The sequence below is a fragment of the Diospyros lotus genome, chromosome 14, assembly GCF_014633365.1.
Source record: "Diospyros lotus cultivar Yz01 chromosome 14, ASM1463336v1, whole genome shotgun sequence".
In the NCBI taxonomy this organism is placed as follows: Eukaryota; Viridiplantae; Streptophyta; class Magnoliopsida; order Ericales; family Ebenaceae; genus Diospyros; species Diospyros lotus.
Genome location: NC_068351.1, coordinates 29,682,035 through 29,706,519, shown reverse-complemented (window position 1 = coordinate 29,706,519; position 24,485 = coordinate 29,682,035). Strand labels below are relative to the sequence as shown.

At 42.3% G+C, this 24,485-nt stretch overlaps 1 protein-coding gene and 1 non-coding gene across 2 annotated transcripts in view; one reads left to right on the top strand and one right to left on the bottom strand.

Moving 5' to 3' along the window:
• Nucleotides 1-23,449, bottom strand: part of LOC127789867 (protein FRIGIDA) — a 42,075-nt gene extending 18,626 nt beyond the window's left edge. The window contains exon 1 of the mRNA XM_052318918.1: nt 22,496-23,449. Within this exon, the coding sequence (XP_052174878.1) occupies nt 22,496-23,396 (901 nt within the window). The 5' untranslated portion in view covers nt 23,397-23,449. The remainder of the gene's footprint in view (nt 1-22,495) is intronic.
• On the top strand, nt 14,179-14,259 carry LOC127791283 (small nucleolar RNA snoR35). The gene has a single exon (XR_008020920.1). It is a non-coding gene; the product is annotated as a small nucleolar RNA snoR35 (small nucleolar RNA).
• Nucleotides 23,450-24,485: the final 1,036 nt, after the last annotated feature.

The window sequence follows — 24,485 nt, the reverse complement described above, 5'->3', positions numbered from 1 at the left end:
CCTAGGAGACAGAGTCTTACGGGAGGTGTCAAAGATGACAACCACGGAGGAGTTTTGGAATAGGTTAGATGCACTCTACATGATTAAAACCCTCTCTAACCGGCTGTACTTGAAAACACAACACAATTTTTTTCCTTTCAAGATGAGTGACGGTCAAAGGTTTGCAAGACTATATGGACAGTTTTAATAAACTGTGTTTGGATCTTGGGAATATAAATATTAGTTATGAAGATGAGAATAAGACTTTGGTCTTATTACACTCTCTTCCTAAGTCTTATGGGACCTTTGTAGATATCTTGAAGCATGGGAGAGATAAGCTGACCCTAGATGTCGTGATAGGAGCTTTGAATTCCAAGGATTTACAACACAAGGTAGAGTCCCAAAAATCTGCCATAGAAGCTTTGACAGTGAACTCTAGAACAGGAAAAAGAGACCCTAGGTTAAATGGTAGGTCTCGGTCTAAGTCTAGGAATGGCAAGAGAGTGGTTAAATGCTTCCATTGCCATGAAGAAGGGCATATGAAGAAGGACTGCCCAAATAGGAAGAAAGAATCCCAAGAAAAAACCAGCCCCGAATGTTCAAACACCATGTGTGGTTTTGGCTATGAGAGTGGGGATGTCCTATAATTGTTGTTGTTGTTGTTGCAGGAAAAGTAGCATAGGCACTAGGTTTATGATGCACTTCTCATAAGAAATGGGTATTTACCCATAGGGACATGGTGGAGGGGAAATGGTTTGTCTAGGTAACAAATTAAGGTCAAGGGAATTGGAGATGGGAGAAATTAGGATGCATAGTGGAGCTGTTCCAAATTTTAGAAGCTGTAAATTTATCCCTGTTTAATCATAAACCTAATTTCCCTAGGAGAATTAGATAGAAAGGGTTTCTCCTATAGAGGAGAATTGGAGTCCTAAGATAGAAAGGATAGCCTATGATAAGGTTAGGCTGTGTCATTTGTTAAGGATGGCTCACAATGGTGAGCAAGGACTAAGAAAGGTATCTAAGGCTAGGGATATTAGGGGGAGGGAAAAATTTACAAGTACAAGGGAATATAAACCATGTTGTTTGGTAAGGTCACCAAAGTAGAAGTCTCCAAAACAGACCTTGTATATGTCAAAAGCTCATTAGAGATCAGTTTCTAGGATCTAGGGAAACCTATCTAGGCCTTGTCTCATGGTGGAGCTAGGTGAAGTGAACCTAGTAGAGATGGTGTGTCCCCAATGAATTCCCAAGCATATATGAGCTTGCAGGAATTGAATATGAGCTTGCTGGAAATTGCTTCTGGTGTGAAAGGTTAGGTGGTTTAGAGTTATGAAATAGGTATGCCTAAGACTTCTAAAGCTAGGATTCTTACCTATGCGGGAAAACTCTACTAATAGGACATAAAATTAGCTGATGCTAAGGGCAAGGGATGGAATCTGGGATGCTGGAAAAATAAAACAGCATGTATAATCCTTTGGGAATGTCCGAAACTAGCCTATGAACCAAGGTATAGCAATAGGGAAATCTGGAAACAATTTTGGTCATATTCATTGTGAAAGCTTGCGCTGGATTGTGAGAGGGAGTAAGCTACTATTTAAGATAGCTTTGGCTCTTGCAGTGAGGGTCCTTGTGAATAGTGAGGGGAAAGGGAAATAGAATCATCAAGCTGATAATGAGCAAGGGAGTAGAAGTTTTAGAGTGGTGCCTAGGATGAGAATAGATAAAACCACAAGAAAGTATTAGTGAAGTATGGAATGTTGGGTTTGAAGGATGTTTAGGCTCTGGTTTGAGTGCTATGGAATAGGCTGAAAAATGGAACCTCTTGTATAAGAAGAGGTGATGCACTCTTATCCAAATGAATGGCATGGAGCCATGTAAATTTGGGGAGAATCTTGGACTTAGGTGGAAGATCCCTTAGGTTAAATAGGTGGAGTGCTATGTGTCTATTTGTAAGTTAAGGAAATGCCGGAGATGGGAAAGCCTAGGGAGAAAGGCTAGGCAAATGGCCATCAGGTAAGACAGCTCATAAAGGCTTAACTTTGGATCAAATAGGTATCACGAACAGCTAATTATCCATGTGAAAACTAAGGGAAAAGTGATCTTATAGTATAGCCAAGGGATAAGAGGCTAGAGGGAAAGGTAAGCAAAGATTGGTTGCTTAGAAGGTCTTTCTAGGTATGATAGTAATTCCTTAGGTATGATATAAGATTGGAAGAAATTGAGTGCATGTGGAAGCTATGAGTATTCCAGTGGTATGCCTAGTATATTGAGAGGCAGCTTCATTGGCATTTTCTCCAAATAGAACTCTCAAGGTGTAGCTAAGTGTTTAGATCAGTGTTTGAGAGTGTGGGGGGAAGGATAAGCTGGGAAATTCTAAGGCATAGAGATTGGAATAGGGTAAGGACAGCTTAAGACAGCCTAGGTTACCCTAATCTTAAGCATATCTTGGTAGATTGGTAGGTAGATAGAGTAGTCTTGAAAATTCGAGCAGTCTTGTTTGAAATAAACATTAGAGGAAGGACAGTGGTAAAGCCTAAAAGGCCAGTTTTAGGGAGCTAGGAATAAAGTCTAGCAGTGGAAAGGGCAATCTATAATTAGTTATAGTTCAGGGGTTAAACTGTAATTATTTAAAAGTCTTCGTTGGGATATTTGCCCACTATTATAAATAGAGGGCATGGGGTGTGTGTGTATTAGATTTCACTCTCATTCTCTATGTTCAAATGCAGTGTGTGTGAGGAAAGACTTGTATCCAAAAAAAGTTCTTTGTAATCTCCAACAAGATTGTATTCGGGTGGGATAGAGAGGGAAGAGAGTGATCAATCATGCTGTTGTACTGATCGGTTTTTGAATAAGATAAAGGCTACTCTCGAGGAGGTTCAAGACTGTATGTAGGGTTGTCCTTAAAAGCAATCCGAACCAGGATAAAATCTGGTGTCATTGTGGTTTGTGTTTCTGTTTCTGTTTCTGTTTCTTGTTTATTATTTTTGTTCTGTTTTGCTTACATTTATTTTCTGGTATGATGTTTGTGTCCAAACCAAGAGGATTGTGAGTGCGTCCAAGAGTGAACATTTTTCTTGATTCATAGGGTAATTTCTTGGACTGCCAATGCTCCCAATTATAACAGTAATAGACAATTCTACCCTAGAAGCGTGACAATACCCCCTCCCTTAAAAAAACATTTCTTGTCCTCAAGAAATTACAATAGTCTGATCACTTGGGAAAATTGTGTGAGCAACTCCGGTAGATGCTCCCACGTGGTGTGATCTAGATGGCGGTTGGTTCATTACACCAGCACGTGTCAAGGGTAGAGAGTCATCTAGCACAGCCAACGGCTCTGTCGTCTCTAGAGGGTCTGTCTCTAAGGAAGGCAAGAGGACAGCTCTGCACTGACTGAGTCATGGGGTCCTACAAACTTCTTTAGGAGGGACACGTGGAAGACCGGGTGGATTCCAATCCCTTTGGAAAGTTGCAGCCGATAAGCCACCCTTCCCACTTTAGCTACCACTTGGTATGGCCCAAAATACTTAGGGCCTAACTTAGTTGGAAGAAGACTGGTGAATAGCTGTTGTTGGAGCCTCCTCACTTTTAGATATACCATATCACCCTCCTCAAAACTCCTTTCACTCCTCCTCCAATCTGACAATTGCTTCATCCTGTGTTGTGCCACTGTTAGCTCCTTTTTGATCACCTACAAGGCCTCTTGTCTCTACCTCAAGTGTTGATCAACCATAAGCTCCACATTACAATAGTGCATCATTACAAGTTTCAATGGGGGCTTATAGCCAAACAATGCCTTGAAGGGAGATCTCTTGAGTGAGCTATGGTAGTTAGAATTATAATACCACTGAGTAAGAGGTAGCCATTTATTCCAACTCTTTGGCTTGGAGAAGCAGACACACCTTAGATAAACCTCAAGACATTGGTTCACATGTTATGTTTGCCCGTCTGTTTCAAGGTGGTATGCGGTTGACATGTGCAACCTAACCCCCAATTGTTTGAACAATTCCTTCTAGAAGTTGCTAGTGAACACCTTATCCCTATCAGGAGTGATGGATAAGGGTAGGCCATGCACCTTTACCATAACGTCTAATAACAATCTAGCCACATAAGGGGTTGTGAATGGCTGGGCTATACTAAGGAAGTAACTGAACTTAGTAAACTAGTCCACAACTACCAAGATGGTGTTCTTACCTTCAAACCTCGATAACCCCTCCACAAAATCCATAGAGATGGGTTGCCATGCTTGTTCAAGTATGTCCAGGGGTTGGAGTAGCCCCGGGTATGGCACCTATTTATGTTTGCATTTCTGACATATAGGATACCTTAGCACAAAGGCAATAACCTCCTTCTTCATCCCAAGCCAAAAGAATAACTACCTTACCTTGTTGTAGGTGACGTTCAAGCCCAAGTGCCCTCTCCAATAGACGATGCATGCAAAGCTTGCAAAATTCTTTCCCTAAGTTGGGGGTCTTCCCCAATCACCAGTCTCCCTTTGTACCTCAGTAAGCCTGCCTTTAAGGTATATCCCTTTGTTGGCCCAGCTGCCAACTATGTAACAAGGTCTTTAGCCCAGGTTGACTGCTCATAACTCCCTGATACCTCCTTTATCCAATCAGGGACTACCATTGATATGGCTTGGCATTCTCTTTTTTCCTCCCTTCTAGATAATGCATCAGCCACTATATTCTCTTTGCTCTTTCTGTACTAAATGGTATAGTCCAACCCAAGCAATTTGGTCACCCCTTCCCTTTGAAGTTGCGTGTGCAACCTTTGTTCCCATAGAAATTTTAGACTTTAGTGGTGTGTTCTGATGACAAATGGATTCTCTTCCAAATAGTATCTCCATTTATCCACCGCCATGAGGACTGCTATAAGCTCTTTGTCATATATGCTCAACCCCAAATGTTTGGGAGCTAAGGCCTGGCTAGGAATGCAATAGATCTGCCCTCTTGAACCAACACTGCCCCTACTCTTGTGTCACAAGCATCTGTTTCTAGGGTGAAGGATTTGGTGAAATCAGGCAAGGCCCCTACTCCTGTGTCACAAGCATCTGTTTCTAGGGTGAAAGATTTGGTGAAATCAGGCAAGGCTAAAATAGGGGCTTGGACCATAGCTATCTTCAGAGCGTTAAAAGCTACTTTTGCCTTGTCACTCCATTCGAATCCATTCTTCTTAAGCAGCTCAATTAGGGGTTTGATGATCACTCCATAGCCCTTAATGAACTTCCTATAATAGGCTAGTAAGCTCAAGGAATCCCCTTAACTCCTTTATGGTCTTGGGAACCGACCACTCCATCATAGTCGTGATTTTCTTAAGATCTGTGGTTACTCCCTCACCTGTAATTATGTGCCCTAGGTATTCCACCTTCCCTTTTGCAAAGGTACATTTGGACTTCTTTACAAACAATTGGTGGGATCTAAGGACTTGGAAAGTGGTTTTGAGATAGTTTAAGTGTCGTTCCACGTTAGGGCTATATACTAAAATGTCATCAAAGAAGACTAAGATGAATTTTCGGAGATAGAGACTAAACACATGGTTCATCAATGCTTGGAAGGTGGCTGGAGCATTGATTAGGCCAAAGGGCATAACCTGGAATTCATACAATCGTTGGTGAGTACAAAAGGCGATTTTGGGGATGTCTGAACAACTCATCCGGACTTGGTGGTACACGAATCTAAGATCAAGTTTTGAATATATGGTTGCTCCAGCCAATTCATCTAGCAAGTCGTCAATAATGGGATTAGGAAATTTGTTTTTTTATCGTGTGGAAATTCAACTATCCATAATCTATATAGAACCTCTAGCTCCCATCTTTCTTCTTAACAAGAAGAACAAGGGATGCGAAGGGGCTTTGGATGGGTTGGATTATGTTCTTGGAAAGCATGTCTTTAACAAGACGTTCAGTTTCTGCTTTCTGAAGGGGAGTATCGGTAGGAACGGACATTTATAGGTTCTGTGTTAGGCTTAAGGTGGATTGTATGTTCTAAGAAACAGTTAGGGGGTAGGGATGAAGGCTCTAGGAATAAGTTCTCAAACTCAACCAATAAGGAATGTAAAGAGTCATTGAGATTTACCTTGCTTGGGGATCTGGTGAGGCCATCTAGTTTGAGCCATTGGCGGTCCTTTGTTCTAGACTCGCCATTCCCCCTGCCTTTCTCATCCACCTCAACAGCAATTACATAATGCAGTTGGGCTATAGCTCCTTCTTCATGCTTAAATAGCCTCTGCAGGTGACTTCCCGAGATGGCCCTGCATTCTCCTCCTTCCATACATCAGGTCAACGTCAATCTCCTTCCTCCTTTCTCAAAGGTCACCTCTAAGGTGTTGAAATCAAAGATTAGAGGACTCACCGTCCTCATCCAGTCCACTCCCGATACGATTTGACACCCTCCTAGTTGCAAGATCCTCACGTTTGCTGAAGATTCATACCTATGCATTCTCCATGTAAACCCCTAACATTTGTACCTACTGATCATCTGGTGGCCATTAGTCACAGTCACTGAAAAGGGTATGGTGGTCTGCAACACACACGAGAGTTCCTTAGCTATATTCTCATCCAAGAAACTATGCATGCTCCCATTATCAATGATTGCTCATCCAAGAAACTATGCATGCTCCCACTATCAATGAGCACAATCAACTTCTTTCTTCCCACCATTCCTCTAATTTTGATCACCTTCTCAGAGGGTTGGCCCTCCAAAGCATGAAGGGAGATCTGTCCTCCCTCTTCTTCTTCAATGTTTTCCCTTATTTCTTGCTCCTTTGTTTCTTCATCTACCTCTTCTTCATCCTCATCTTCTTGCCCTTCCATCTACATCAATTGCTCCCTGCATATGTGCCCTTGGGTGTACTTCTCACCACATTTGAAACATAGCCCCATCTATCTCTTTTGGTCCATAGTGAGAGATCTCATGGGGGCAGCCTGGATGGGTGCTCTGGGTAGGTAACCCCTTTTGTTCATCAGGGAGCTTCCCCGCTTGTACCCTCCCCCCTGACTCCTTTGTTCATCTGGGAGCTTCCCCCCTTGTACCCTCCCCCCTGACTCTGCCAACCTTCTTCGGCTCCCTTGGACGAGATCTTTTGTTTCCTCACGAAAGCTTCCAGGGAAAGTTTGTGTAGCCAAGCCTTCTCTACAGCCTGCCTCACGATGGTGGGTTGTAAACATCTTGATCATAGGCCTAAGTTCCTCATTCAGCCCATTGAGGAAACTTGACACAAAGTAATGCTCATCGATGTCGTGTACCTAGGGTTTTGATAGAGAATTGAGAGAAATCAAAGGAAGAATTAGATGGATAGGGGAAAAAAGGCGACAAGAAATGGGGAAGGAATATAGCAAAATAGCAAAGAAAGGGAAATCGGAATAGAGAATGGAAGAAATTAGAGAGAGAGCAGAGGGAAACGAGAGGGAGATTGGGAGAGAATTCTAGAGAGAGAAATCAAAGTTTCATTTATCAATTCAAAACCTAATTTCTTCCTACAATAGTGACTTATTTATAGCCTCACCGCTCTTACACCCATGTGCAATCCGTTTGGCCTCAACCCATGCACCCATGTGCAGAATAACTGAAATTCTAACAAATTGCAAAATACCCTCTAACAACTATTTAGATCCCTATTACAATTTTGCCATTTTATTGCTCCTAGGGTCATGACAATTCTCCCTTGCCTTAAAACATTTCTTGTCCCTAAAAAATGTGATAGAAGACCCATACAATTCCGTTACCATAGACAGAAGAAGCAGGGGCAGAATAGGGATAAGGGAGAGGAGGAAAGAAACAAAAATGGTTAAAGAGGCATTATGGGGAGAGCAACCAGGTGGCATGTGCGTACAACAGATTCTGTTAGAGGAGCATAGCTGGAGCAACATATAAATAAGGAAGATAGTAGAATAGAGAGGCCATTCGAAAGGAAGGAAGATATTGGGAGAGAGTGAACCTCTCGAAAGTCCATTTTCCTACTTTTTCTGTGTAATTCTCTTCATTTTATAGTAAATCAAGGTAGATTATCTTCAGTAATCTCTCATTTTGGTATCAGAGCAGCAAAACCGAGTAGGGGACCTGGAAGGGTAGATAGATGGGTTGTACAGTGGGTTGGAGTCGCTAAAATCGGAAATGCAGAAGGCGAGTGGAATTGAGAAAAACATGGCCACTCTAATTGATCAGTTCGCTCTCCTGATGGTGCATTGGGATGAACAGGAACGAGGGAGAAAAGGGAAGCGGGAGGGAACGAAGATGCCGCAGGGTTCCTCTTCGTTCATGGAGGGAACGCCGGAAGTGAGAATGGGCAGAAGCAAGGGGGATGATGGAGTCGAAGGGGCAAGAAGGTCCAATTACAAGGGGAGGCGCCTGGAAATGCCAATTTTCAAGGGAGAAGATCCAAATGGTTGGATTTTCAGGGCTAAAAGGTATTTCATCGTTAATCAGTTGTCAGCACTTGAGAAGTTAGAATCCGCAGCTCTCTATTTTGATGGGCCAGCACTCGCTTGGTTCCAATGGGAACAAAGGCAGAGGAGGATACGGAGTTGGGAAGAATTGAAGGTGATGCTAAGGAACCGATTTAGGTCCACACATGAAGGGACCCTGGAGGAGAGATTCCTTGCCCTTAAGCAATGGGGATCAGTTAGAGAGTATCACCTTTGCTTTGAGACATTGGCTTCACCTCTCGAAGGCTTGCCGGAGGCCTTGTTGGAGGGCCAATTCATCAATGGGTTGAAGCCAGAAATCAGAGCGGAACTGCGAATACTAGGGCCGAATGGATTGGATCAGCTCATGAAAGTGGCCCAACGAATTAAGGAAAGAAACATGGTAGTCAGAGGAGGCTCCTTCGGAAGTGGTCAAAACAAGGGAACAACTCACTTCAACCCATTTCCGAACCAGCACCGATCGGTGAGCACGATTGCCCCACCAACATCGCCAAAGCCAGCAACGACCAATGCGGTTGTGCTGCACCAGAATCCGGTTGCCGGTAAGGGGAGTAATCCGCCTTTCAAGAGACTGAGTGAGACAGAATTGAAGGCCAAACGAGAGAAGGGCCTATGCTTTAGATGTGATGAGAAGTACTCTATTAGGCATCGCTGCAAAAACAGGGAGTTACAAGTCATGGTAATTTATGACGAAGAGAAGGATGAGCTGGGGGTAGAAGAGGAGACGGATGGAGGTGGTGAACGGGAGGTGCAGGAGGCTAAGGGAGAGGTGATAGAATTGTCTATGAATTCCGTGGTGGGGCTTACCCCGCCCCAAACCATGAAGGTGCGAGGGCAGATTGCTGGCCACAAGGTGGTAGTACTTGTAGACAGCGGGGCTACGCATAATTTCATTTCAGCTGAGCTGGTACAGACATTGGGACTGCCAAGGTCAGAGACGACGGGTTATGGAGTGATCATGGGAACAGGGATTGCTGTGCAGGGCGCCGGAATCTATAAGGGGGTGCTTCTTTCTCTTCAAAATTAGGAGATAACCGAGGACTTCCTTCCCTTGGAGCTGGGCAATTCAGATGTCATCCTAGGAGTGAAATGGTTGGCAACCTTGGGCAAGGTACAGGTTGATTGGAAGTCCCTAACTATGAGATTCAATGCAGGAGGGGTGATGGTCACGTTGCAAGGGGATCCCAGCTTAAGCAAAACCCTTGTCACCTTGAAGGCCATCATGAAAGCACTAAAGGACAGTGGGGAGAGAGTGCTTCTTAAATTAGGGTGTCTCTCGGCAGATTGTGGGGAATTCACTGCTGTCACACAGGGTGGCATCCAGCAAGTGTTGGCCGAGTTTGGTGACATATTCAATGATCCAAAAGGGCTGCCACCAAGGAGGACACGAGAACATGCTATCAACTTATAGCCAAGAGCTTCTCCGGTAAGCGTGAGGCCCTATCGTTACCCCTATGTTCAAAAAAATGAAATTGAGAGGCTAGTACGGGAAATGCTTGCTGCAGGGATTATTAGACCTCGTATTAGTCCCTTCTCCAGTCCTGTTTTGTTGGTTAAAAAAAAAGGATGGGGGATGGAGGTTTTGTGTAGATTACCGAGCCTTGAATAAAGTAACGGTGCTAGATAAATTTCCTATCCCAGTGATTGATGAGTTGTTAGATGAATTGCATGGGGCCACGGTGTTTTCAAAGCTGGACTTGAAGGCCGAATACCACCAGATTAGAGTTAAGGAAGAAGATGTGCCGAAGACGGCATTCCGTACTCACGAGGGGCACTACGAGTTCTTGGTTATGCCCTTCGAGCTGACCAATGCGCCGGCAACATTTCAGTCCCTCGTCAGTTGAGACGATCCGTGTTGGTTTTTTTTTTATGATATTTTGGTATTTAGCAAGGACTTGGGGGCACATGAGCAACATTTAAAGGAGGTGCTGCAGGTGTTGGCTGCAAACCAGCTCTACGCCAACAGAAAAAAGTGCCAGTTCGGGCAACGGGAAGTGGAATATTTGGGCCATGTCATCTCACGCGAAGGGGTGGCTGCTGACCAGTCCAAGGTTAAGGCCATGCTTGAGTGGCTAAGGCCGGGGTCGATAAAAGAATTACGGGGGGTTTTGGGGCTGACAGGGTACTATAGACGGTTTGTGAAAGATTATGGGAAGTTGGCTTGGCCTCTCAGAAAAAATAAGAAAGAACGGGTTCGGTTGGGATGAAACAGCAGAAAAAGCTTTCCAACAGTTGAAGAAAGCGATGACCTCCTTACCAGTGTTGGCATTACCCGATTTCACTAAACGGTTTGAGGTGGAAACGGATGCGTCTAGATCAGGTTTAGGGGCTGTGTTGATACAAGAGTATCGCCCCATTGCTTTTTACAACCATACCCTTAATCCTAACAGTCACAATAAGTCGGTGTATGAGCGGGAGTTGATGGCAATAGTGTTCGCTGTCCAAAAATGGAGGCACTATTTATTAGGCTATAAGTTTATCATATGCACCGATCAAAGGAGCTTGAAGTTTCTCATGGAGCAAAGATTGGTGAGTCCCGAACACCAAAAATGGTTGCTAAAACTGATGGGCTTTCAGTTTGATATCCAATATCGGCCCGGGTGGGAGAACAAGGCAACCGATACCCTCTCTAGAATCAATCGCCCAACTGGTCTTTTTGCAATAACAGTTCCTATGGTTATTCAACTTGAACAACTGGCTAAGGAAGTGGAGGCAGATGTGGAATTGCAAAAATTAATCAAGGAAATCCAGCTGGATCCGTCGGCCAAACCCGACTATCAGTGGGCCAATAATCAACTCTTCTTCAAGGGCAGATTATACTTACCTAAGGGATCAACTTTGATTCCTACATTGCTCCAAGAGAGGCACGATGGGAGTTTGGGTGGGCATTCAAGCTTCTTGAAGACATACAAGCGAATAGCAGCGAATGTATACTGGGTTGGATTGAAGGAGGATATCCACCGCTATGTGAACCAATGTACCATCTGCCGACAGCACAAATACCAAGCTTTATCACCTGGGGGCCTTTTGCAGCCACTCCCAATTCTCGGTCAGGTATGGGAAGATATAGCTATGGATTTTATTGAAGGCTTGCCTAGATCCGAAAATATGGACAGCATATTGGTCGTGGTGGATAGATTGAGTAAATATGGACATTTCATAGGGCTCAAACACCCTTTTACTGCTAGCAGTGTAGCTGCGATTTTTGTAAAGGAAGTGATACGCCAACACGGGGTGCCTCGATCTATTGTGTCAGATAGGGACAAAGTCTTCATGAGCCATTTTTGGGCAAAATTATTTTGCCTCCAAGGCACGAATCTATGTAGAAATGCAACTTACCACCCCCAATCGGATAGGCAGACGGAAGTTTTAAACCGGACACTAGAAACCTATTTACGATGCTTTGCGTCAAGAAGACCCAAGGCTTGGTTCAGCTGGCTACCATGGGCGAAGTTATGGTACAACACTTCTTACCACACGGCTTCCAAACTTACTCCCTTCCAGGCGGTTTATGGATGGGAGCCTCCGGGGTTATTACGGTTCGAAAGGGAGTCCACCCCGGTGTCGACAGTGGAGCAACAGCTGGTTGCAAAGGATCGGATGTTGGATGAATTAAATGCTCAATTACAGCGGGCTCAAGCTCAGATGAAAGCAAGGGCAGATGGGAAAAGGCGGGATGTTCAGTTTGAAGTGGGAGACATGGTTTATTTGAAGATCAAACCCTACGGTCGCAAGTTGCTGGCTGCATGTCCTAATGAGAAGCTAGAACCCCGATTTTATGGCCCATTCGCTGTGGAGAAGAAGGTTGGGCAAGTCGCTTGCAAGCTGTCCTTGCCTGCGACTTGTAGCATTCATCCCATCTTCCATGTTTCCCAATTACGCAAGGCCAACGGTATGCTCACTACCATAACGGATATACCTAGCCAGCTCAATGAAGAACTTGAGATGTTAGTAGAACCGGAAGCCGTTATTGGAGTAAGGCCGAGAATGGGTAAGAACTTAAGAGGCTTGGATGTACTCATTTAGTGGAAAGGGCTGCCACCCTTGGAAGCCACCTGGAACCCTATGACATGCTCCAGCAACAATTTCCTGACTTCCACCTTGAGGACAAGGTGAGTTCTATGGGGGGAGGCATTGATAGAAGACCCATAAGACCCATACAATTCTGTTACCATAGACGAAAGAAGCAGGGGCAGAATAGGGATAAGGGAGAGGAGAAAAGAAACAAATACGGTTAAAGGGGCATTATGGGGAGAGCAGGCAAGTAGCATGTGCGTACAACAGATTCTGTTAGAGGAGCATAGCTGGAGCAACATATAAATAAGGAAAATAGTAAAATAGAGAGGCCATTCAGAAGGAAGGAAGATATTGGGAGAGAGTGGACCTCTTGAAAGTCCATTTTCCTACTTTTTCAGTGTAATTCTCTTCATTTTATAGTAAATCAAGGTAGATTATCTTCAATAATCTATCAAAATGCCAAACCTCCACAGCTTCCTATATGCCTTTTTCCTTCTCTTCCACAGCTTGGATGGAGAAGTTTTGAAAATCCTCTGTATGCGTAGCAGATTTGTAGTAGTTCTCATGTACACCTCGACAACTTTCCCCACCACAATTTCATCAATGTAGGCTGGTGTACTTCCAGAAGATTGGCTAACAGTGACCCCAATTTCCTTAATATTTCATCACCATTTGTCATGACCCAAGGAGCATTAAAGAGGTAATGTAGTAATAGGCTTATTAAGAGAGATTTTAGCAATTAGTTAGAAGCATGAGGATGGTTATGCAATCTGATATGCCTATATAAAGGGCTACTGTAATCAGATGGGATATGCTTGAATTTATCATTTTTCTCTCTAAGATTTCTCTCTAATCTCCCTCTCGTTTCTTCTCTAATTCTTCTCCCTCTTTCTGTTGATTTCCCCCTTCCTTCAATTCTGATTCTCCCCTAATTCCTATCACAATTCTAGCTAACCCTAGGAATGTGACACCATTTTAGTCCAAGTCCTTGATGAATGCCTTCAACTACATGTGGACCATCCAATCTTGATCCCGCCTAGGATAAATGTCACAGGCATTGCCATTCTCAGCTCCAACTCCGAGCTACTTTATATAGACTCATCCAACAAGTCAACGTTTCGTTCCAAATCTGATTGTATTTCAGTAAGTTCGAAATCTGAGGAAAGACTCCAGCACCAATATCTGCTACGCCACTCTGATTCCATGCAATGAATTCAACAACTCATTTTTCTTCATGTTTGTTGGAATATCCCTTTACAAGAACTTCTTTTTCAAAAAGATCTGATGGTCCTTTTGTAGTTACCCTAGCAACCTCACCAGAGCTCATGTTCTTCCCAATGTTGCCCCCACCAACTATGTTTCCCATTGAGTTTGTAATTTGAGATTTTGCATTTCCAAGAATTGGAGATACTCCTATTCCTGGAACAGCACCCCAGTTACCAATTGCAACAGAGGTTGGAAGAATCTCAAGAATATACCCACCAACTCCATTTGTCCCATTACTATATCCAGGCTTCCAACAACACTCATTCCACCACTATTTGCCACCCCTGTATGACCATGTGTGCTACCATGAGATATCTGAGAAAGGGCAATAGGGAGATTATTTGAGGCAAAATGACCACTAGAAAGGCTTCCAGCATGTTGTTGAACTCCACTTGAAGGAACCTTATTTATTGTAGAGTTTCTAGATGCAAGCGTGCCAGGCATAGTGGGAACATTAAAGCTCCCATATACATTGTGCAGCCCTTGAATGGTTTCTACATGAATAGAAACAAGGGAAGCTGCACTATATTGAGCAGAGAAAGATGTAGCAAAAGACCTCCCAATACTCTCTAGAATATTTGAAGTCGATCCCTTCAGAGATGACTAATTTTGGCGAGTGAACATGTCCATGAAATTCTATAGTTCATACCTAATCTAAGCTCCCACTTCATCTATAATCCCATTCAACCTTCTCTCCAAGCCCCCTAAAGAGGTCTCCAACTACCGATCCAATGCCATGATTGCTTCATGGCTGCATTTGGTTCCGATCTCCAGTAATTCCACTCGAGCCTGCAGATCAGTGGCTACCGAGTGGAACCGATGCACATCGGACTCAAGGTTCTTCATCCACATCCCTTCCGACATTGCTAATCTTGCAGAATTTTCCAGATTCAATAACCTTCAACTTGAATTGGAACCACAGCCTCAACTACGTTAATTCGGTCTACTTCGCCTCTCAAAATTCAAACCTAGAACCATCGAAAAGTAATGCCTATAAACGATTAGAAATTAATCGTTGTGGAGCATTGGAAATTAGCAATGATGGAATGGAGCAATCATAGCCTGGGAATCACTGCACTCGCCGCCAATTAAGACCTACAACAGCCGTGACCCACACCCCAATCATCGTCCAATGGCCGAGGCCACCGACTCTTCTTCAGAATTCTTGCACATTCCGATCTGCTATCAGATTGCAAAATGCTCTGTGGTTGCCTCCCTAAACTGCGTCTACAGCAGTCGAAGTCCCAGATTCTGTTGCGACAAGGAAAGTTCGTCGGACTACTCAAATCAATTTCGATGAGAGACGTTGGAATCAATTTACCCAAAATTGCATGAACCACAGTCGAAGAACAACTGCTCTAGAATCCACCATTGTTCACCTTCGTTAATCACCTTCATTCACCATTGCTCCAAAGTCAAACAACCTTTCAAATTGCTAGAATTCCGCCAAATCCCCGGAATTCACCATTGGAATCGTCTGGACTGCTCACCTTCCTTGAGCGATTGTGATGCAACTAGCAAAATTCTCCAGAATTGAGAATCAATGGTTTCAGTTTCTTTGAAATTCTCCTGCGAACAGCTACAAGGATGGGAAGGCCTTGCTAGCAGTGAACAAAAACGCGGCCTAGGCGGCCGCCTAGGGGCTAGGCGGCCGCTGGCCGCCGCGACTATGGCCAAATCGGCCACCTTAGGCGTCGGCCCGGCTAGTCGGTACCAGGCGACGCCTAGGCGTCCAAGGCGTACGCCTAGCCGCGTGAATCGCCTGGCCAAGGCGGCCAAATCGACCGCCTGGGCCGCGTGAAGCATTTAGTATAAATTGATTAGGGTTTTGTTTCCTTACCCGTTACCCCTTTCTCTCGTCAATTTCCCCTTCTCTCTCGCGCATACCGCCACCAATAGTCTATTGCTGAATCGCCGTCGCCGTCGTCGTCGCCTCTCTCGTGCTCGCACGCCGCCACCGTCTCTTGTAGTTGCAGAGTCATCGTCGGCCCGTTGCCACCATCTCGTGCTCACACACCGCCACGCCACACTCTGGTTGTCTCTTCTGTTACAACTTCACCTTCTTCACTCGCCGTCGCCACCGTCTCGTGCTCGCTGCTCGCACACCGCCACCCCCTGGTTGACAGTTGACAGTTGTCTCTTGCAGCCTTGCTCTTGCAGCAGCTTCAGCCTTCATCTTCTTCAATCTTCACTCACCCTCCGGGCCTCCACCTCCTTCGGTAAGTAGTAGCAGCAATAAGCAAGCAGCAGCGCTGCTGCTGCTTGCTGTTGCTTCTCCCCGTTTTGTTTTTTTTTATTTTTCTGTTATTTAATTTAGTATTTATATAATTACATTAATATCTGATTATTTGTTATTCAAATACTTATTAATTATTATTATTAATGTATTTAAAAAATTAACATTTGCAACTTGCAAGCAAGCAACAAATGTAGCAAGCTGCCTTTGTTGCTGCTTGCTGTTGCTGGTGCTGCTTGGACTATATATTGTTAGTTTTTGGCTTTGTTTGTTAGCTAGTTAGCCTAATTATCTATTTTAATTCAATCATTCAATGTCAATTTACTCAGGAAAAAAAAGAAAAAAAAAAGAAGTCATGTCGGATGGAATTGGGAGTATGGAAGCATCGTCCGATGCTGCCTCAGTTCTTAAAAAGAAATCAAATGATGTCAAATGGGAGTATGGAATGTTAATTAATCCAAAGAACATGGATAAAGTTAAATGCAAGTTGTGTGGTAAAGTTATGTCTGGAGGAGTTTACAGAGTCAAAGAACACATCGGCCACATTTCCGGAAATGTTTCTGCATGTCCAAAATCTTCTCCGGATGATAAAGCTAAATGCAAGAATGCTATTGCTGAGGCAAAGAGTAAGAAGAAGAATAAGAAGCAGGAGGAAGATATGATGAGATCCTCGGTTAATATTTCTGACAAGGGGAAAGGGGTGGATGATGAAGATGAATTGGAAGAGTTAGGGAGTAAAAAAGCCCCTCGTACTCTTGGCCCTATAAATAAGTTTGCAAGCTCCATTAGTCCTGAAATTTGTTTGAGTTCGAGAATGACGCAAAGGCAACAAAATATTAGTGAAACATTGTTTAAAGAGAGAACACAGACTGTACAAGGATATTGTGCTAGATGGGTGTACGAAGCTGGTATACCTTTCAATGCTATTGATCATGATAGCTTCAAATTGTTTGTTGAGGCGGTTGGTCAATTTGGGCCGAGGTTCAAACCTCCTAGTCAATACCAGTTGAGAGAACCGTTATTAAAGGAAGAGGTTGACAGAATGAAAGACTTACTGAAGAAGCATGAAGAAGAATGGGCACAAAATGGGTGCTCTATTATGACAGACGCTTGGACAGACAGAAAAAAAAGAAGCATCATGAACCTATGTGTTAATTCTAGCATGGGCACTACTTTTCTTTCTTCAAAAGAAGCATCAGATGAAGCACATACAAGTGAACTCATATTTGAGTATGTGGACAAGTGCATTGAGCAAGTTGGGCCACAAAATGTCGTCCAAGTAGTAACCGACAATGCTGCCAACAATATGGGAGCGGCAAAATTATTAAAGTTGAAGAGGCTAAATATCTTTTGGACATCATGTGCTACTCACACCATCAACTTGATGCTTGAAAGTATTGGAAAAATGCCAAGATATAAGAAAGTCATTGATCAGGCAAAGAGTTTGACAATCTTAATTTATACACACCATAAGACCTTGTCCTTAATGAGGTCATTTATGAAGAAGAGGGATATAGTGAGACCGGGAGTCACTAGATTTGCTTCTTCTTTTCTTACTTTGCAGAGTTTGATGGAGAAAAAGGCCCAATTGAGGTCCATGTTTACTAGCTCTGAATGGGAGGAGTGTAAATGGTCAAAGAATGTTAAAGGGAAAGCAGCATATGCTACTGTGATGAGCATTGCTTTCTGGAATGGTGTAACTTTATGCCTTAAGGTTTTTGCACCTTTGGTGAAGGTGCTTCGAATTTTTGATGCAGATAGAAAGCCTTCTATGGGTTTTTTATATGGAGAGATTAAGCAAGCAAAGGAAGATATTAAGGAGATCCTAAATAATCTTGAGAAAAACTATCAGCCTGTTATAGAGATTATTGAAACAAGGGTGAAAGATATGCTAGATAGTCCATTGCATTTGGCGGCTTACCTTTTGAATCCCTACTACCTTTTCAAGAATAAGACTATATATCTTGATAATGAAGTGATGGATGGGTTTTTTAATTGTGTGGAGATGTTTTATCATGGTGATGATCATTTTGAATTGCAAGGTCATGTCATAAATGTTGAATTGTCAAAGTATACTCGTAAAGAGGGAGCTTTTGGAAAAGTGTGGGCAGCTCAAGGCTGTGCAAAAAATGATGACAATTATAATCCAGGTATAAAATTCCTTTAATCCTTTTCTTAGTTCCTAATGTGTATTAGTGTATAAATTTGTTTACTTTATACTTGTTAACTTATGTAGTTACATGGTGGATGACTTATGGAGATCAAACTCCAAACTTGCAACGAATGGCAACAAGAATGCTCTCGTTAACCAGTAGTTCATCCGATTGTGAAAGAAATTGGAGCACTTTTGAAGGGATTAGTGCATATGAAAATATGAACTATATTTCTTTAATATCAATAACTTATCTATCATTTAAATTGATATTACTTTTATTTTATTTATGTAGATACATACGAAGAAAAAAAATAGACTGAATGTGCATCGATTGAACAATCTTGTCTATGTCCAATTTAATGCAAAACTGATGAACAAGCAAAAGAGGGAGAAGGAAAGGAATATTGATGTGCTACTTGCTAGTGATGCTAGCAATGCACAAAGATGGATTGTTGAAGGAGGAGATGATGAAGAAATTGAGCCTGGTACGGGACTTACTTGGGAAGTGATTGGTGAAGCATCCGGAGCAGACGAGATGCTTCAACCTCGAAGAAGTTCTAGGATGAAAGAGCTTCATGAAGATGATTTTCAATCAGAAGAAGAAGAAGATGAGCAAGAGCTCAATGAATTTGATTTTGAGTCTGATGAAGATCATGTATTGGAAGAATATGGAGAGGAAGAATTCCAATTAGATAGTTAGATACTTAGATTCTTCAAATATGGTTTATGTTGCATTATTGTTGCTTTTGTCTTATTGAAGTTTGAATCTAGAACTGATCTACAACAATTGTTTTCTCATGCTTAATTCTATATTTCACTTGTCATTCCATTATTGTTGTATTATTGATTTATGTTGCATTATTGATGTTTTTCAACTTTAATTTAATTGAAAATAACATCAAATTACATCACAAAGTTAAAAAATAAAAAATAAAAACAATTTTCCTAGGCCCCCTAGGCGCTAGGCCCCAGCCTGGCGCCCGACTAGCGCCTAGCGCCTTTTAGAACACTGCTTGCTCGTCTGAGAATTCTGATCAAATTGGAACTCCCTTAGGAGTCACCGTTATCATGCCCGTCTCCAATACTCTCCTACTCTAGCTGCCCAACTATGCCTCCAAATACAAGCCCAACTGTTAAGAACTTGTCGAAATCACAATCAGATCTATTTGGCCAAGTCGCCTTCCAATTCAAAATTACCTGGCCTGCTCGTTTGCAATTATTGACCAACGCTCACTGAATTCACAACTAAGAGTTGCTGTCAACTTAGCCTTCAAGACTCGAGCAAGAATTACTTGGTCACTCGTATCGGCCAAAATCGTCAAAATCCACAACTCATCCGCTTCCACTAAGAGTCACTTGAATTCGCTTTCAATGACCAATTTGCTCTAATTTGAATATGGCTTGCTTACTTCAAATCAAATAAGACACTATTGAATTTCTGAACTCATAGCCAAAGAACGATTGCTCTAATACCAATTTGTCATGTACCTAGGATTTTGATAGAGAAATCAAAGGAAGAATTAGATGGATAGGGAAGGAAAGGTAGCAAGAAATGGGGTAGGAATACAACAGAACAACAAGGAGAGGGAAATAAGAACAGATAAAGGAAGAAATTAAAGAGAAAGCATAAGGAAACTAGAGGGAGATTGGGAGAGAATTCTAGAAAGAGAAATTAGAGTTTCATTTATCAATTCAAAACCTGATTTCTTCCTACAGCAGTGGCTTATTTATAGCCTCACCGCTCCTGCACCCATGTGCAATCCATTTGGCCTCAACCCATGCACCCATGTGCAGAACAACTGAAATTCTAACAAATTACAAAATCCCCTCTTAACAACTATTTATATCCCTATTACAATTTTGCCCCTCTATTGCTCTTAGGGTCATGACAATCGAGTGTGGGATGAGCATGGCTGATCATAGACTTCAGCTCCTCAAACTTGGCCTAGTATTCTTCAACCATTCCTTCTTGCTTTAACTTGTTGAATTGTTCCACCACGTCCATCAAGCTACTCTCTCCAAATCTATCACAAAACTCTTCTACGAACTCCGACTACCGTAACTCATTCGTCCGCCCACTCCAACTTTGGAACCATGCAACTGCTACATCATTTAAGAACGCAATCACCATATTTACCTTGTTCTCCTCCGCCGCCCTATAATGATAGAAGAAGCGTTCACATCTTCTAATCCACCACCAGGGTTTCTCCCAACACTAGAATCTCCAATTTCAACATGGAAGTGTTATGCTGGTTTGCCATGCTGCCTCTTTGAACGGCTTTAGGAGCGAACTCCATCCGCTTTTCATGCTCTTATCTTCCTTTAGCTCCGGGGATGATCGGGACAGCAACTGCTCTAGATGGGAAATCCATTAGCAAGCTAGCGTTGGTAAGTCTAGAGAAAATGGCTAATGCAACACTCAGCTGCTAGCTCAACCCCCAGAATTCCTCCCGTAAGTGCGCGAAATCTCCTCTTAAGTTCCTTTTGACCTCTAAAACATCTGCTCAAATACGACTTAGATCTTCTTGGATGTTCCTGACCTTCGCTTCTACAATTTCCAATCCTTCGTCCACTTGTTCATGGCTCTGTCTTAACCCCATCTCTATGACATCCAATCGTGACTCCAGCTACCTCATACGAGTCCCTTCCACCATGTTTTTTGGCCAACGACCGTCAACTCTGATACCAATTGTCAGTGTTAGAGGTACTGACAAGGACAATGGTAGAATTTCAATAAGGAATTCGATAGTTCTCATGAGAAAGAAAGAGAGATAGGGAGAGAGAATAGAGAGAGAGAGAGAGAATAACAGAAAAGAGAGAGAAAGGGGGGCAAATTAGAATATTCTCATTGATTGCCATTTTAGGAGCGTGTGGCTCTTGCATATATAGGTGGTTAGGGGCCTTCTAGAAGGTAAGGTATCCCCCTACCCAACAACTTGTAATGACTCTAGTACTCTTACTCAACATAATGGAAATTTAAAGTAATAGACAATTCTACCTTACGAGTGTGACACCCCCTACTGTACCCTTATTTTCCTTACTCCCCAATTCGGGGTGTAAGGAAGGAAAGGAGAAATATTTTTGTTATCTTTACCATAGTCAGTCACCTTCCATTCTCCATCCAAACAAAGGAAAGTTATATTACATTCATTTACATTTCATGTTTCCCAAACAATGGAAGGGTAACAAACTTTATGTTAGTTCATTTCCCTTTCCATTCCTTTCCATTATGTATCTTTCTGTCCTCGACCCTATCTCCCTCACAATGTAAAGACAATTAAGGCAATTGGAAACCTAGGGCACAAAGATAACCGAGACAGAGAAAAGAAATGCTCTCGTGAAATTCTTTTACTAAAGGTAAAAATGAAATCAACCTTACAAGAGAAAAGGCTTGCTAAGTTTATATACTTACGAGCCTAAGCCACTTATGCTAATCACCGCAACTTATGCTAATCACCGCCTAACTAATTAACAACAAATACAAGCAGCATACATATCAAATACAACAGCTAACTAAACAGAAACACAATAGATAAAGCAAGCTAAAACAAGTTCAAGTAACATATTCTTCTACACAAACATAGTTGTGCAGGCTTCAACCTCTTTTGGTACTTTCTTACCCCTTGTTTAAATAGGGTATAAGGAGGGGAGGGGAGGAGTGTTCCCCTCCCACATTCCATTTTTCCTTACACCCCACTTAGTGTAGGAAGGTGAACAATGGCGTAGTCGAGACCTTGGGTCAGGTGGGGCATTACTTAATTAGCCCCCCATCTTTTTTATTTCAAGGGGATAAGTGTTAGGGCATAATAATTTATATGCACAATATCAAAGGGTCAAAGGGAAATTGTAGAAGTTGAAAGGGGAGGGGGGGGCAATTGCACATCATCAATTTTATGTAGTTCCACGCCTAGAGGTGAAAGGAAAGGCATTAAGAAACATTTTTATTTACTTTACTATTTTATTCTTACTATTCAAATATCTATCTATAGATATTAATAAAACAAAGCGGATGGGATAATTATCACTTTGTTTATTACTTTGTCATTACTCACCCTTCCTTCAATTCCATTATGTACTGTTCTGGGTTCCATCTCCTACCCCACCCAACTCCCAAACAGAGAATTAATGATATTGCATTACTTATCATAAATAAATAAATAATATCCATGCCACAGAGGGATCTCCAATTTCCATCGTATATTTTAGCACTTTTTCCTTCATATGCATCTTCTCTTTCGTCCAGTCATTGCTCTCTGAACTTTGTTTATGAATAACAACCCAAGATAACTCTGTAGCTTAAACATAAATCACAAAACCATATAATTATAAACGTACGAACTCAATAACCCAAATAACAAAAACATCATAGTTTGAACATGAAATGCATGAATCTACAGGAAGGTGCACATGAGAAAAGTACCCGGAATCCTTGCGAGGAGAACATCTGACCGCCGAAGGGCATCCGAAATCCCCCTTGCCCTTCCTGCCCGAACCAAATCCGCAATATCTTCATTCTTAAACACACTAGGTATGCCAAAACAACCAATAAGAAGCAGCAAACCCCGAGCTTCGATCTCACAAGCTTTGCTCAAGCCACCTTCTACAATGAGCCGATTCCTCCACGCCACAGCCGCCGACTCAGCTTCTTCCTTCAACTTGGCCTCAATCTGATTGTTATCACAACCCATCAGAAGAAACAACTCCAGAATCAAAATGGAAGCCTCTCTCGCCGGAATCATCGGCGAGTCCTTAGTGTACGCTTTGATGCCCTGAAGGAAAAACCGGCCGAAACATTCAAGAACAAGCTTCGGAGGGTCTTCCGCAAGCTTCAGAGCTTCGGGAACTTCTTTGCGGAGCTTCGCAGTGTCCGAGAGATGCGTCATGATGTACTTTCGGACGCTCCGGCTACACATACTCTTGCAAAAAGAATGGATCCCCATTTCAGAAGACGGCTTATCGTTGGTCGCCCGATTGCCTTTCTCCAACTCGTCGGCCGCCAGGAGAATCGCAGTAGTCGCTTCCGGAAGGGCGGGGAGGGAGGCGGCGAGGTCTGCGGGCAATTTGGAGTCAATGAAGGTTCGGATGAAATCGAGGTGCTCTTGTAACTCGTCATAGCGGCGGTAGAAGGCTGACAGGGCGGTGGAGAGGCCGCGGAGTAGGGGGACTGAATTTAGGGTTTGAGTTGGCGAACGGTTTGGAATTGGGAGGTTTAGGGGCCCATGTTGGAGAACGGGAGTCGTCCCTGACGGCTGAGAGGGGCTGTTCTCTGCCGCGACGGGAGGAGTAGAGGGAGGAACTCGGGTTTGGGAGGCGGTGGCCATGGAAGGGTTTGTTCATTCACAGACAAATTCCCAATCTTGAAGAAGAAGATGTATAATAATATTGCCCTAAAGACTGCCCCAAGCCCGCGATCGCGCTGAGATTTGTTTATCACATAAAGACCACCTAAGTAAAAGAATATTACAAATGGACCCAGCAAGAAGCGGGATATTTCATATGAAACAGGTTGAGGAAGATAATTAAAAAATAATAAAGATAAGATTTGAAAAGTATGATAGACAAAACAAGAAAAAATGAAGATAATGATCGTGGTGTTGGCTAGACAAAGGCAATAAAGATGAGATTTTAGATTTTATAGTCAAAGATAATAGATAAAGGGTTAAGGTTAATAAGGGAAAATATTATCATGACTATTGGATAAAATATTGATGTAAGTCTAGTAGATTCTATAGTTCTTTTGGATGATAAAGATAAATATAAAATAGAAAGTTAAGAGACATTAAAGATGACAAACAAATAAGATTTGCAATTGTGGCTTGAGTAGAATAAGTCAATTGTTAGTTAAAGTCAAGGTTCTGAAAAATACGAGAAATAAGGGAAATGAGATGATATTGATGATGATAACCAATTGGTGAGCCAAAAATCAATGATATGAAAAGATGGAATCAAAGGGAGAAAAATCTAATTGAGAAAACAATTGTTGTAGAGATTACAAAAAATGAGAAAAATATAATTATGAATTGTGTCAAATAATAAGATTGATAAAAGAGATAGTGAATAGCCATTTGCCATTTGTGACAATAGCCATTTGTAATTCCCATCAAGGAAAATGCTAATAAAGAAAACATAAGAAGTTTATTATTTTTTCTTATTTGATTGTTGTTTCTTATTCTTTGTTTTTTTTTTTATTATTACATGAGCTAGAACCTATGACAGTCGAAAGTTTTTTATTACCAACAATCGTGCTTTAATAGTGTCAAAGAATTGTGTGTCAAGATAAGCTTTATCTACAAAAATTCTAATTTTGTTACATTTTAAATCAATCAATATTTCTTTATAAATAAGGAGGCTTTCATTCCTAAAAATGGGGGGACGTCTTTGATAATAATTTCAATACAGTTTATTTTATC